Raw genomic sequence first — 14975 nt, forward strand, 5'->3', positions numbered from 1 at the left:
CTGACTGTTAGAGATGTCCTCGGCAGAGTGGAACGCTAAGTTGCACTTGTTTTAGAAATCAGTACTGCAAAACTCATAATACAAAGCTTAGGACTGCAGCTTAGCCAAACCAATATATAAACCATAACTTACGTGAGGCACCCCATGCATTGTCTCTCCACTCATCTCCCAAGAAAATCCCTTTTTGACCGTCTTTAGCTGACTCATCAGATTCCCAGAATTTTTTTGCAGGCAACAACTTTGGGGGGGGACAAAAAAAAAAAAAAAGTGGATTTCAGTTAATGGTTTGTTATCTTGTACTTTACAGTTCCTAGTTTAGTATAACTGAAGCAGTCAGGAGAAGACTACCTGAAAGACAAATTGATGGAGGTGCCATTGTAACCCACTGCTTTTAAACTTTTTTTCTCCTTAATCATCAGTAGGATTTATTAAATTGTGCATCTCTTTTAATGAATGTGTGCCGATAATACAGATTAAAAAGGAATTGTATTTTAAACTGCAATCCTCTAGCTTTTCCTTTGTCATATGCAGCTGTATAAATGGGCCAAATAATTCTGAAATGCAGTTACTGTACAATTTAAGATCAATGGGTTTTGGATGCATTTCTAAAGTGCATCCAAAACCTGTTGACCACAGTGCAACTTAAATGCATAAGCATACTGCACATCAGACTAACCAGTGCCAACATCTTATGTAAATTAGATACTTTACATAATTTTGTGATTGGCAATAAGATTAGTTTAAAAATGTCATTTTGCCCCCATTTTTTTGCAACTAGTGGCTAAAATAACTAGTGCATACTGAACAAGTATGATTAATACAACATTTTAATTACAAGAAATCTGTAGTCTAATATCAGAGTACATAACCTTGTGCTTTCAAACTCCAGACAGTCAACAAAGAAGAGAATTGAAAGCATTTTAATGCACATATATTTATAATGCACCTAACAAAGGGAAGTCCTTTTAAAATAGTTCTTAAGTAGACATTGGCTTCCACAGCAGTAGGGCTGTTTGTGGATATATACCAGTACTTGGTAAACAGTGTGATAACCATGTTATACGTTTTGCAGAACACTAGTATGAGAATGGGCCACAAATGTCCCCATAATCTTCTATTTACACCACCCAGCTACTCTACACCACCAAAATGTCCAATACAAGATGCCAGGTTGATAGGATTTTCACACCAAGGAGCCCTTTATTAGGGAGGGAGCAGAGCATGGGGATGTTCTGCATCAGGGTTTACTTGTCAGACACTAGGGGACACCCTCTATATAGTACATTTGACATACTACAATGCAGAAAACTTTTAAATCTAAAGTTTCTCAAATTAAATGCATTCTACTTCTGCATAAAAGGACCATAGCCTCTAAAATGTAAAGTTAAAACAAAATACTTTTAAAAGCATTGGTTACATACTTCACCCATTCCTCTAGATTCCAGTGCAAGAGCTTGAAAGTCATGATTCATCTCATCCACAGACCGAACCTGTAAATAAAAGACAAACTGACTTAGAGGTCACAGAGAACAAAGGTCAGGTTTGAGGGGCTCTGGTTGGTAATCGGATGGGTTATAGTACAGAAACCTACTGTTAGAATTGTATTTGCACCATGACAAATGCTTCAGAAATTCCTGTATTGAGACACTGAAATGCCATCAGGTAAATGGTAAAGGGTGTGCCGTTTTACAGAATGAGAGGAATATTGCCATCGTACAGCATTAGAACAAAGTTTACAAACGAGTGGATGCCATTCGACACAACGTGCTCGTTTGGTGTCCATTAATACCTAAGTGATCCAAGGATCCTATACAGTATATTTTTAAATGTTCCCAAATTTTCAGCTTCAACCACATCGCTGGGAGTTTGTTCCAGATTGTGACAACACTGTGTGAAGTGTCAGAAGGGTCCGTCAGTGTGTCCCTGCTGATCTGGAAAAGCTCCTCTAGTTTGATGTGGTCAATGCCTTTCATGATTTTGAAGACTTGAATCAAGTCTAGTCTCCTCTGTTCCAGGGTGAAAAGGTTCAGGTCCCTCAGTCTCTCAGTAGGACTTTCCCTTCAGACCTGGAATAAGTCTGGTTGCTCTCCTCTGAACTGCCTCTAGAGCAGCGATATCTTTCTTGAAGTGTGGAGCCCAGAACTGTACACAGTATCCAGATGAGCTCTAACTAGTGCATTGTACAGTCTGAACATTACTGCCCTTGTTCTAAATTCTAGGCTTTTGACAATATCATTTAAAAATTACAACAAACCATGGAGTCCAGAGAAAAGGTTGCACGTTTTTCCGAGGAACTCAGCAGCAGCTTGTATTGCATGGGACACATTGACCTGCAGCAAACAGCACTGAAGAGACAGACACTTCTGAAGTACTACTACTGTAATATATTATATGTATTGTATGTGTATGTAATAGACTTTCAGATTATAAATCTCAATAGGCTATTGATAACTAATGCATACAATTTCTTGTGATTTAAATGTAGATGTCCTACTACATGTGCTTCGCTTTCGGGTGAATTGTATAACAGCACTTTTAGACTTTCAGAATCGAAGATAGACATTCGATTGAACCAGCACATTTTTTAATTATACTAGAAAGCTTCGGCCGCAAAGGGTTAAGATTACTTTCAAAGAAAATATAGAACCGATCAATAGCCTATATAAATATCAATATTAATAAGTTGTGATTATAAATAAATTGCATACACCTGTAAGCAGACCTAATGTCATGCGTAACTGGTTTGTTTGAGCAGATTTGTTTAATTCCCGGCCTGCATTTCGTTTAGGCCTCCTTTTCGCCCGCATATGTGAACGCACTTAAGCCTCCTAAAAATGCAAATGTGAACAGGGTCTCTTTTATAAAAAAAAAAAATAGGAGTAAATTTGAGGCGTCCCAGGGCCGGCCTAATAAGTGTGAACGGGGTCTTAAACCTTCAAAACACACTTTAAAGAAACCAGGGATGTCAAAACACCAGAAAAAAAAAAAAAAATTAGCAATAAAATAAAATGTATACCTCATGTCACTTGGTGAATGACCATTCAATGAAACTTCATTTCTGCATTAATGATTTAAGCACAATTTAAAACACATTTTCAAAGAGCTTACACGAGATTCCGTTGTCCTTATCCCAATCATGTAAACATCACATTACTCATTTTAAAAAATATTATTTTTTTTAGTTGAAGTTTGATAACAGATTGTGCCAACTACTGTAACAGGTGCTCAGCCATACAGGTGTATCAGTCATACATCGATGGAATGCCTTTGCGGGAGAATGGAATTTTAAGATTTCCACTATTGCTGTCAATGGGATTTTTAACGTTTGCAATCTATAAGTCAATTAATCATATCCATAAAAAAAGCACAAGCAAAACTGATCATGGTGAACCATGTAGCATAAGAACTGTATGGGGAGTGAGTGTTTATCAGGATGGAAGAATAACAACATTAAAGATCTTAAGAGAACAAGACTGCATGTTCTTGCATGCAGATTAAGTCATTGCCATACACATTACCACATTGACAACATAAATCCTTACTGTTGGCATAAGGTGCATCAACCACACAGTAAAATGTACAATTTAAATCTTACTGCTTACTTAATTTACACTTGCTATTCAGAGTAATTATTCAAAAGAAAGGGCACAGGCAGACAGGGCAGAGAAATTATGTGGAGAAGAAAAACAGCATTAAAACCCTTACCTGTCAGAATGATATTAAATTTGATTACTAAATCAAAAAGCATAGAAATAAAAGGGAATTAATACATTATTTTGGTAATATTTTAAATATACTTATTCAACAGCTATTAACGGGTTACATTAGAGATATGTCTATATTAAGCATGTTTGTAAATTCAAAGACTGTTGTTACAGAAAATTCTACGTACATGGAAAGAAAGTGCAAATAATCTCACAGCCTCAGTGAGCTTGAACGACAAACTAGTACTTTAAAGTAAACAACAGCTGTAAGAACACCACATCAACACCACAAGAGAAGAAATTGAAGAATCTGACAAGCACTGCACATAACAGGTAAGGAGTTATTCACAATGATGTTCTTAGGTCTTGTTCATGACTGTAACATACAGCTCTAAGCAGATTTATATGGAGTGAAAGTCAAATGTTTTCATACCTCCCATCTTGCTTCAATGAAATGGAATCATTAGTTATCTCTAGGCTGTGTAAGTGTCCAAACATCACTGATAAGGTTTAAGAAAACAATATTTCAAATGTACAGTTTCAAAAGGGTGTGAAGTACAAGTATGTTTGTTAGAACCAAGAACAAAATCAGGTTACTATAAGCTTTAGTATACCTTTGTCACAAAATGCTGGAAGTCAGCTATTTATGGTGTTAAAAGCTCAATTCTGTGCATTATTTTATTTTTTTAAGATGGAAAGATCACAAACCACTTTTAGAGTAGCTGCACTGTGGAGGAATGACAGCTTGCTTGCAATGGCAACTGATAAATATTATTATTTTTTTTATTTTTTAACGGCATCCAGGAAGGTACAAGCAAAAAAAAAAAAAAAAAAAAAAAAAAAACACTAATACAGAATCATTACAAAATATCTAGGATGGGTATAGGACAGGGGTAGTCTACTTTTTGTCAGGGTCCAAATTTCATGGTCATGGTATAGTCCAGGTCCAGACTCCAGGGGGGGAGATCTCCAAATGCCCCTTTTAAACACACACAATTCTGTGAATTAGTAATACAGTGAATCCGGAAAGTATTCACAGCGCTTCACTTTTTCCACATTTTGTTATGTTACAGCCTTATTCCAAAATTGATTAAATTCATTATTTTCCTCAAAATTCTACAAACAATACCCCATAATGACAAAGTGAAAGAAGTTTGTTTGAAATCTTTGCAAATTTATTAAAAAAAAAAAAAAAAAAAGCAAAATGTACATAAGTATTCACAGCCTTTGCTCAATACTTTGTTGAAGCACCTTTGGCACCAATTACAGCCTCAAGTCTTTTTGAGTATGATGCTGCAAGCTTGGCACACCTATCGTTGGGCAGTTTCTCCCATTCTTCTTTGCAGGACCTCTCAAGCTCCATCAGGTTGGATGGGGAGCATCGGTGCACAGCCATTTTCAGATCTCTCCAGAGATGTTCAATCGGGTTCAAGTCTGGGCTCTGGTTGGGCCACTCAAGGACATTCACAGAGTTGTCCTGTAGCCACTCCTTTGTTATCTTGGCTGTGTGCTTAGGGTCGTTGTCCTGTTGGAAGATGAACCTTCGCCCCAGTCTGAGGTCCAGAGCGCTCTGGAGCAGGTTTTCATCAAGGATATCTCTGTACATTGCTGCATTCATCTTTCCCTCGATCCCGACTAGTCTCCCAGTTCCTGCCGCTGAAAAACATTCCCACAGCATGATGCTGCCACCACCATGCTTCACTGTAGGGATGGTATTGGCCAGGTGATGAGCGGTGCCTGGTTTCCTCCAGACATGACGCGTGCCATTCAGGCCAAAGAGTTCAATCTTTGTTTCATCAGACCATATAATTTTGTTTCTCATGGTCTGAGAGTCCTTCAGGTGCCTTTTGGCAAACTCCAGGTGGGCTGTCATGTGCCTTTTACTGAGGAGTGGCTTCCATCTGGCCACTCTACCATACAGGCCTGATTGGTGGAGTGCTGCAGAGATGGTTGTTCTTCTGGAAGGTTCTCCTCTCTCCACAGAGACACGCTGGAGCTCTGTCAGAGTGACCATCGGGTTCTTGGTCACCTCCCTGACTAAGGCCCTTCTCCCCCGATCGCTCAGTTTGGTCAGGCGGCCAGCTCTAGGAAGAGTCCTGGTGGTTCCAAACTTCTTCCATTTAAGGATGATGGAGGCCACTGTGCTCATTGGGACCTTCAATGCTGCAGACATTTTTCTGTACCCTTCCCCAGATCTGTGTCTCGATACAATCCTGTCTTGGAGGTCTACATACAATTCCTTGGACTTCATGGCTTGGTTTGTGCTCTGACATGCACTGTTCACTGTGGGATCTTATATAGAAAGGTGTGTGCCTTTCCAAATCATGTCCAATCAACTGAATTTACCACAGGTGGACTCCAATCAAGTTGTAGAAACATCTCAAGGATGATCAGTGGAAACAGGATGCACCGGAGTTCAATTTTGAGTGTCATGGCAAAGGCTGTGAATACTTATGTACATCTGCTTTTTTATTTTTAATACATTTGCAAAGATTTCAAACAAACTTCTTTCACATTGTCATTATGGGGTATTGTTTGTAGAATTCTGAGGAAAATAATTAATTTAATCCATTTTGGAATAAGTCTGTAATATAACAAAATGTGGAAAAAATGAAGCGCTGTGTTGTCAAAGTACAAAAATAATGATTAAATAAATATAAAAGTATTAAAACTGTTTCAGACCATTTTTAATTTTTTTGTTATAGTTTATTGTAGGCATATACACATCAGAAACTTTCAAGCATTTTGTGTCGTATTACGAGTCTTTACCACTCCCCTCTATCACTGTCCACTATTCACAATTAATGTTGCAAAATGAGGGCAAAGAGGATTGAGGAATTCAGGGCGGGGGGTCTGGGGTTCCTCCCCCAGAAGATTTCGAAAATTGGAGACCTGAAACGTCCGATTCTGAGTCATTTCAACGTCGAAAAACTTAGCTCAAAATCTCCATGAAAATAGGCAGATTTTGACTCAAACATATCTTTACTTCACAACCATATTTCACTAGCAAAAAACCACACATCAGCCAACATTATGAAGGCAACCTAGATGTGGTTTCTGGTGATTGTCAATCACAGATCTATTTCGGTGGAGCTCTGTAATTGAAACAGGTGAGGAGGCACACTTTGATTTGTGCGCTCGTTATATGTCTTCATTGGAAATCAGCCATTTCCACCGCTGATGTAGGAGTTTCTACATGAATACAAGCAATGGCACCGTGAACCCCCCCACCCTGGTCGTGTGAATTCACTTATATTTTGGAGTCAAGGTTGAAATATGTCCACACATCAAATGATCCGCAGTTTATCTGTTTATTTGACAAGTATAAAGTGACGCTCTTGCCCCAGTCCAGAACGCATACAGAGACGCCCGAACCAGGAATCAGCGAACAACTAACGGGAACATGAGCTCTATAGGACATCCCATATTAATATGCAACATTCTACTGTATTGGCTAATAACCAGCTACTAGTTTCCACACAATAAGCACCGAGTACAACAAACCTCCATAACAATACATAAAAAAAAAATCATAATTAAAATTATTCTCATGGTCTATTCATAGGCGTCTGCCGGTCCGGATTTGGCCCACAGTCCGCCTATTGACTACCCCTGGTATAGTACATGTTCCGATATATAATTTGTGGTCTTACTCATTTACATACACTCAGACTACATAAATGATTCACGTTATTTCCTGTTGTCCTCTGTTTATGGGGTTTGTGAATGTGAAAATACACCTACTGACAATAATCAATTACATTTAAAAAGTGTTATTTCCTGAGCATAATTTTATTTCCTAAAGAAAAAAATAATTTGTTTTGCAAACTGCATTCCCAGTCGTGTGGAAAATGAGCCGATTAATATGCACATTACGTGTTCTGGTACAATGTTCTAGCAAGACTGACAGGTGTGAGAAGGAGCTTTAGGTACACAAAGTGCTGGACTGCCAGCTTGAAATCCAAGTACTCCAGGTCAGCAACAGTGACAACAGTCACAGTTGGACTATAATGAGCAACGCTCACTTTGGACACAGTTTTGCCGTGTCTGTAAATGCATGCTAGGATTCTGTACTAGAGTATTACAGCCACATACATTTCTGTACCCCTCAGGATGTGCCACACTGCTCAGTGTTCACTGCATTCTGCTCATCCTACAAACAGTGACCACTACGGGAGAGTAGGGTTGCACAATTTTGGGAATATTCTTAGGTGGAAACTTTCAGTGGGAATTATTGGGAATATATGGGAATTATCAGGAATAAAATGGAAATTTGTGGAATACCACATTTTTGTGAGGCTAAACAATGCTTAAAGCACCTGTAGCAACATAAAATCCTGCTTCCCCTGTTCAGTCTAGTTACCCTGGATGGCACTGACTGAACACACCTGAAGTGATCTTAAACATGTGCTGCAATGTATAGCTGAACAGTGTACCAAATACATTCATTCATACATGATCGATGAAGCAGCAGACCGTGGTCTGTAATTACAGCAACCTCATACAACACGCAATACAAATCTCTGAAAGGCACCTCTATGTATTTCACACTCAAATCCCAGTAAAGGCTTGTCTGTTGATAAAATATATCAATTTAGCAAACCGGGATAATTACAAGCAATTAGTCTGGTGTCACGCATGAGTATAACTTTATAACAATTCGTTTTTCTTCTGAAAGTTAGTCAGTTTATCATTTATGATGCACTCCTATTCATATGCAAAATTCCCCCAAACCAAAATATGATACATTTGTGGTGTAATTTGGATAGGAATTCCACTTACTTACCTTGGGAACCTACTTTTACTGACTAATCTGATAACTAATTGCAGCCCACTGTTCATAATCCTGTCATCTCTCAACTAATTAAACTTGCCCATAATTCATCCATCCTACTCCACAATACTCTTGATGTATGAGGGGGATATCAACCTCATGGGAAGACCCTACCTGTCCCTATTGTTAAACAACAATACAGATATTAAGAAAATAATTACAGAGGGATATCATGATGAAGATATTTCAATTATGGAGCGCCGCACTGAGTTATGATTGATTGATTGATTGTATCCGCATGCAATTTGAACATTTGCCCTACACTGTACAATGAAGATTCTAAAGTGGTTAAATAAAATGTCAATTTCCTCAGATGCCTCACCCTCTCAACAATCACTGAATTACAAAATGAGATCACATAATATTTACTCCAGACATACTGACCATTCTGGTTTTCCTGAAACAGATCATTACTACAAATAATTCTGCCGGTGTCCATTCTTGAATAGTCACCTCACCACTACTTGAAAATATTGCCAATTTATTTGTTAATTTCAATAAGCCCTGGTGAAAAACAATGATAACTCCATAGTGTTGAACATTTAATTGCAAATAAAACAACTTTGGTGTAATTTCACACTGGACTGATAGTGTGGATAAATCACTGCTACTTTGAGCTGAATGTCATTCTTTGGATATGTTAATTAAATCGCTTAGAGTAATAAGTTGGATGATACCATTAGGTTAGGTGCTTTAACACTAGAAGCACCGATATTTTGAACTACCTACAAGTGCCAAAGCCGGTCACTGTAACCGATAGCTCTTTAACAGCTGTGATATGATAATCAAAGGCAAACCATCGTATAAAACTCAGAAGTTTAATTCATGAACATCAAACCCAACATTTAAATAGCACAAATGGAGTATTTAAATTTATACTGCTATAAATAACAAAATACTCTTCTAAATGCGCTCAATGCAGTCAAAACAAATATATAGCCTACAATAAGCAAAAAGCTCAACAATGGCATACAATAAGGGAATGAAACAAGTGTAAATGTAAATATTGGAATAATGCTCAAAAGTAATACTTTATAGTTGAAAAAAAAACTATTGCATTTATCAAAGTAAACATTTTCAACACACATGTAAACTTAGTATTCACTGTATCATATTTCAATAACCTATTGACTATGCATTTAGCCTGAATACCTGACAGCTCGGGACAGTCCACACAGGACATGTTTCTCCACTTTCCCTGCATGAGTGCGTACCACACACTGCATTTTGACAGCCCTGTCCAGGTGAACACTTTTGCTCCACGAATATATAGCATTGCAATAAATGCTCTTCTCTACCCATGAATCATTATTTTCCGTGTGATGTGCCTGTGCTATTGCATTCTGTACTATGTGCAGTAGCAATAGCAATTTCTATTGATCAGTAGAGTAACAGCAAACAGTAAGGTGCCATTTGGACCTGGCGTTTCACTCACAATGTTTTCACAGCACTGGCACAAACCCAAAAATGATCTGTCATTCTCAGTATCACTGATGCCCCTGAATCAGTCATGTTCATGTACACAGCATTTTCACTGATTTGCAGGGTAATCACTGTATCCACTCAATCTGACTACAGTTGTAAGAAGACAGCATTACAGGTACAATGCATGTGTTTTTCAAACACATGAAAGATTGTAGACAGGTAGAGATCACCATACTGACTGTATTGTAAAGGTCAGGCAGGATTATGCATTATATTTGATTATGTATTTAAATGACCGGTCTAAATAACTAGGTAAATGTGTTCATAACTTATTTATTTTCACATTTACGCAGCTAGAACGCTGTAGGCATGCTTAATACACTTAGTTAGGAAAAGTCATGAATGGGTATGTGCAGTGTATTTAGGAACACAGAGTAATTCAAATTTTAATAACCCTTTAATAGCCCTTTGATATATTCACTTTAACTAAAATACTTTTACTTTGAACTGCTGGGAGTTCCAAACATTATTTCAATATAAAATGTCCACACAAACTATTGGCATCTTAAAAAGTGGTGCCAGGAAAATCTATCTACATTCAAAAGAAAACATTTATTAAAGATTTTTAAATATGAACAACTACAAACATCTAAAAAAAAAAAAAAAAAAAGGAAATGTTTTCATGTTGTAATTTAGCCATGTTTTAATACAGTGCAGGTCTCACTCAGTAACTTCCTGCTTTGATTATAAAGATGGGCAATATTTGCTTTTCTAATTCAAAGTTAGTTACTGTTTTCAGTGCATTCATCCTTTTAGGATTATATAAACTTTAGGCAAGTTTAAGTAAATATTTTGGAATTTCATTTGGAGATTGGAAAGTTCAGTGGACTAAACTGCAGAGGAAAACTTTTTTTTAGAATTCAGTGCATGTCTTACTGCTTTCAAAGGGCCAGATGAGCACTAGCCTTGGACTACCATGTTATTTTTGAAGGATAGTCAAGAAATACCACTAATTTGGGTCTGTGAAACCCTCAAAATGTACAACCCTTCGTTCTGATTAGCCACACCTGGGTAATAGTAAGAGACAACCCTGTTCACCTGCACACTTACTGTCAATGCATCTTACCTGGTCTACGTGGATGCTGTCTCCCGTGGGCCAGCGGTGCTTGCTGGTGTAGCTCCCTAGCTGCTCTCCCGGCTGCCGCTGGAAGAAGTAGCCCACTGTGGCGTCGTCCTGAGAGCGCCCACTGAGAGGGGGCTGGGACCCCGGCGCGCCTGCAACTGCGGCCGGGTGAAGAGAGTGAGGATTGGAGCCCACATTGAGTGCTTGCGGAGGGGGTACAACACCCGGGCCCGGCCCTCCACCTGCACCGGCCAAAGATCCAGCCACAGGAACCCCAACTCCTCCGGTCTCCTGAGCACCATTCGCATGCATCATTCCTCCCCGGGTCTCCTGCCAGGCAACTTCATTCATGCCTAGGAGGACGCATGGAATGCTCATTCCACGTAGAAACCTGTGGAAGAGGGAAAAGGCAATAGCATTATTGGACATAGCTTTATTTAATTATATTGGAATATGGGGAAAAACTATAGAATGTTGCATTCGATTCAGTATACTGATAATGGTTCATGACAAAGTTCCTTATTCTTGTCAAAATAAATCATGAACTTGAGGTTTAAATATTGTAACCTCCATAAACAGTATGTAATTATCAATATAGTTACCAGCTGATGCAATATTTGAATTCCTTTCAAAATCATCACAAAGACACTTTTTTTTCAGTTTACTTTCTCAAATGGTATGTATAGTGGCTTTAGAGAATTGTGTGTATGTAGGCAATTTTTCATTTGCACCTATTTTTAATGTAAAGATGAAACACACACCTTTCAATGAGACAGTTCACATAAGTCTAAAGTCATAAATACAAATAAAAGTGATGAGACCTCCATGTTATTATGGCTTACACTGAATATTTTAGCCTGATTACATGGGCATTTTAACATCTCTTAGCTGGTTTAGAGTTTTATTCCAACTAACTGCTGCTTTGCAGGCTCAGAAAAGGATTAAAGCCATCCAAACTCCAATATAAATACTAAATACCGCCTAGAGACCTCTCAGCAAAGAGGTGTCAAAGGGCAACACCCCCCACAGAATTGCCATATGCCCAAAAAAGAAAATGGGAAAATAAACAAAAAGAAAAAAGTTAGTGTTCTGTAATTGCCTGGAGATCTGAAATTCACACACAAAAAAGCTACATTTTAATTTGTTCTTTTGGCATGTACATTATCAGTAAATACAACAGTTGCCATGTGTAAACTACTAATTGTGATTGAAAATGTCCAGTCCTAAAACATGTCCATGATGTGTGAAAACCACTTACAGAGAACTATAATGAAATTTAAAAATAACACACCAACCTCAAATCACTTAATGGGCATCGCCTCACTGGGACAAAGCCATAACTAGAGGTTTCTATAAAAACATCAACTGGTGTCATTTGTAAAGAATACACTATCCTTACTCCACCCTCCCCTCCCCCATTTCTTTTGCAACAACAGGGGCTTAGACCTGTAGGGTCTATGACCTTTCTGGCCTATTGAACAAAAGTGCCATTTCTGCTACCCTGCTGCTTATCAATGAAATGCATAAAACTGAATGCTTTATTAAATACATAACTAAATAGGCAAAACGTAATGAAAAATAAAAACGTTTCAGGCTGGTTCCTCTTTTAGATTTAGGCATTTAGACCAATGAAGGCACATTCAAATTAGCATTCACAATATTTTCAAATAGACTATAGTTTAGTATTCAAGAAAGGAAAAAAAAAAAAAAAAATTAAAAAAGTGGGACACTGATGATGAAAACTATTACATAGCGCTGAACTGCTCCTGACTGTTTTGAACACGCATTTCAATACACAAAGCATAAACAAAGAGTGAGGCCTAGTTACTGTCATGGCCAACTGTCTCGCCACTGCAACAGCTACACTGAACTTAGTGGAAAAAGCCGGGATTGTGCATTTCTGGACACACGTCCGTAAGTCAATAAGTGTCAAAACCGCGGGTATTTGTCACAGAAACGCAAAATCAACAATATTGACGGAAAAATGAGTCTTAGTGACACGGCACCGACAGCACCCGGTTGTTAGTAAACAAGCCAAGTTCTTCACAATTACAGCAGGAACAAGAACCACAACAAACCGAAAGGCTGAAACCATCGGCCGACCACATACTTTTACTCTTACACTGTAGTTTTGCTGCAATGGTTTTTTTTTTTGACCGCTCGGTCGCCTTTATTTTGTTACAGTGAAACAAGACACCTCGTAGAAAACCTCCAACACAAAAAAGCAAACATGATAATATGTATAAATTCAAATGCACTGCTTTCATAAATGAACCTATTTTTAGTTTGTTTGCGTTTTTACCTTGAACCGGACTAGGAAAAGACCAACACGGAGAGCATGCACTCGTCAAGAAAGGTCCCCCATCACAACAGCCCTTACTTCAGCCTGACCTAACTTACACCGTATTTACACACAGCCCGGGCCTCTTACCTTCACCTTTTTAAAAATGGAAGAAAGCAAGAGCAAGCCGGACACGTTTAGAAACACACATCGCTTGCCATCGCAGGGACGGAACTGCTCACGGAAAGAAAGACAAAAAAAAATCCCAACCAACACGAATCCACCAGCTTCTTAAAATAATCCACTAACACAACACAAACTCCTTAAAAGCAGCCGAGCCGGCCATTGCTGCTGGGTTACTACACTAACATGGCCCCCCTCCTTGTTCTAAACAGAAGGGCCTTACCCGCTAAACAAAAGGAAATTAAAAAAATAATAAAATGTTCTCAACTCTCGGTCCCTGGCAATAACCCCGGATTTGAATCCCCCGAGGTGTGAATCCGATCCGAAGCGGGGGCTGGACGGGATACTCACGGGCCGTGCTGTCGGATGGCGGAGGATTATAATTATATGTGTGTTTTGTTGTGTTTGGTGCAGGTCGGTGTTTAATGGTTGGGGTTTGGACGGGGGATGTGGAGTGGAAGTGTCGCCCTCTCCCCCCTCCCCTCTCGCACTGAGCCGCGGCGAGAGCAGTTCCGACAACATGGCGACCGCCTGCGAGGGAGGAGCCAGCGGAGAGGCCGGCGCCCGCATTTCTGCGCAGATCTGCACCATCCCGCCGATCCCATTGGTGGAAGAGCGCAGACCTGCGGAGATCTGCGCCGCAGGAACGCAACCAGCGCAGGCAGCGGCCGCAGCCGGGACTGTTAACAGCGCCGGCGTCTGTAATGTACGTTGTCAAAGTGCGTCTGCGCATTTAGAGTTACAGTCAGCCAACGAAAGAGATACGGCATTTTTGAAACAATGATCTTTATTGTATCTGTTGCTTTTTCAAATAGTCAAATAGAATAAAAGACGCCGTCGATGCCGAGATGCACTTCAAAAATAATTGGCTGATATTAAACAAAAGACATACAACGGTACACACGGGTGCAGACATACACTCACCTAAAGGATTATTAGGAACACCTGTTCAATTTCTCATTAATGCAATTATCTAACCAACCAATCACATGGCAGTTGCTTCAATGCATTTAGGGGTGTGGTCCTGGTCAAGACAATCTCCTGAACTCCAAACTGAATGTCTGAATGGGAAGAAAGGTGATTTCAGCAATTTTGACCGTGGCATGGTTGTTGGTGCCAGACGGGCCGGTCTGAGTATTTCACAATCTGCTCAGTTACTGGGATTTTCATGCACAACCATTTCTAGGGTTTACAAAGAATGGTGTGAAAAGGGAAAAACATCCAGTATGCGGCAGTCCAGTCTCGATTTCTGTTGAGACATTCAGATGGTAGAGTCAGAATTTGGCGTAAACAGAATGAGAACATGGACCCATCATGCCTTGTTACCACTGTGCAGGCTGGTGGTGGTGGTGTAATGGTGTGGGGGATGTTTTCTTGGCACACTTTAGGCCCCTTAGTGACAATTGGGCATCGTTTAAATGCCAT

At 39.2% G+C, this 14975-nt stretch overlaps 1 protein-coding gene across 24 annotated transcripts in view; it reads right to left on the reverse strand.

Annotated features, from left to right (window-relative positions):
- Positions 1-14036, reverse strand: part of LOC136749462 (pumilio homolog 2) — a 31402-nt gene extending 17366 nt beyond the window's left edge. For 20 of the 24 annotated variants that reach the window (XM_066703972.1, XM_066703955.1, XM_066703915.1 and 17 more), the window contains exons 1-4: positions 13902-14036; positions 11090-11477; positions 1422-1490; positions 133-238 (exon numbers count right to left, since the gene is read on the reverse strand). In XM_066703972.1, coding sequence (XP_066560069.1) covers positions 133-238; positions 1422-1490; positions 11090-11464 — 550 coding nt within the window. In that variant the 5' untranslated portion in view covers positions 11465-11477; positions 13902-14036. Of the gene's footprint in view, positions 1-132; positions 239-1421; positions 1491-11089; positions 11478-13388; positions 13823-13901 lie in introns of those variants that run through there. The other 4 variants (XM_066703981.1, XM_066703794.1, XM_066703803.1 and 1 more) reach the window with 3 other exon arrangements.
- Between the last annotated feature and the right edge of the window lie 939 nt (positions 14037-14975).

This window comes from Amia ocellicauda, chromosome 1 (assembly GCF_036373705.1).
Source record: "Amia ocellicauda isolate fAmiCal2 chromosome 1, fAmiCal2.hap1, whole genome shotgun sequence".
NCBI classification, from domain to species: Eukaryota; Metazoa; Chordata; class Actinopteri; order Amiiformes; family Amiidae; genus Amia; species Amia ocellicauda.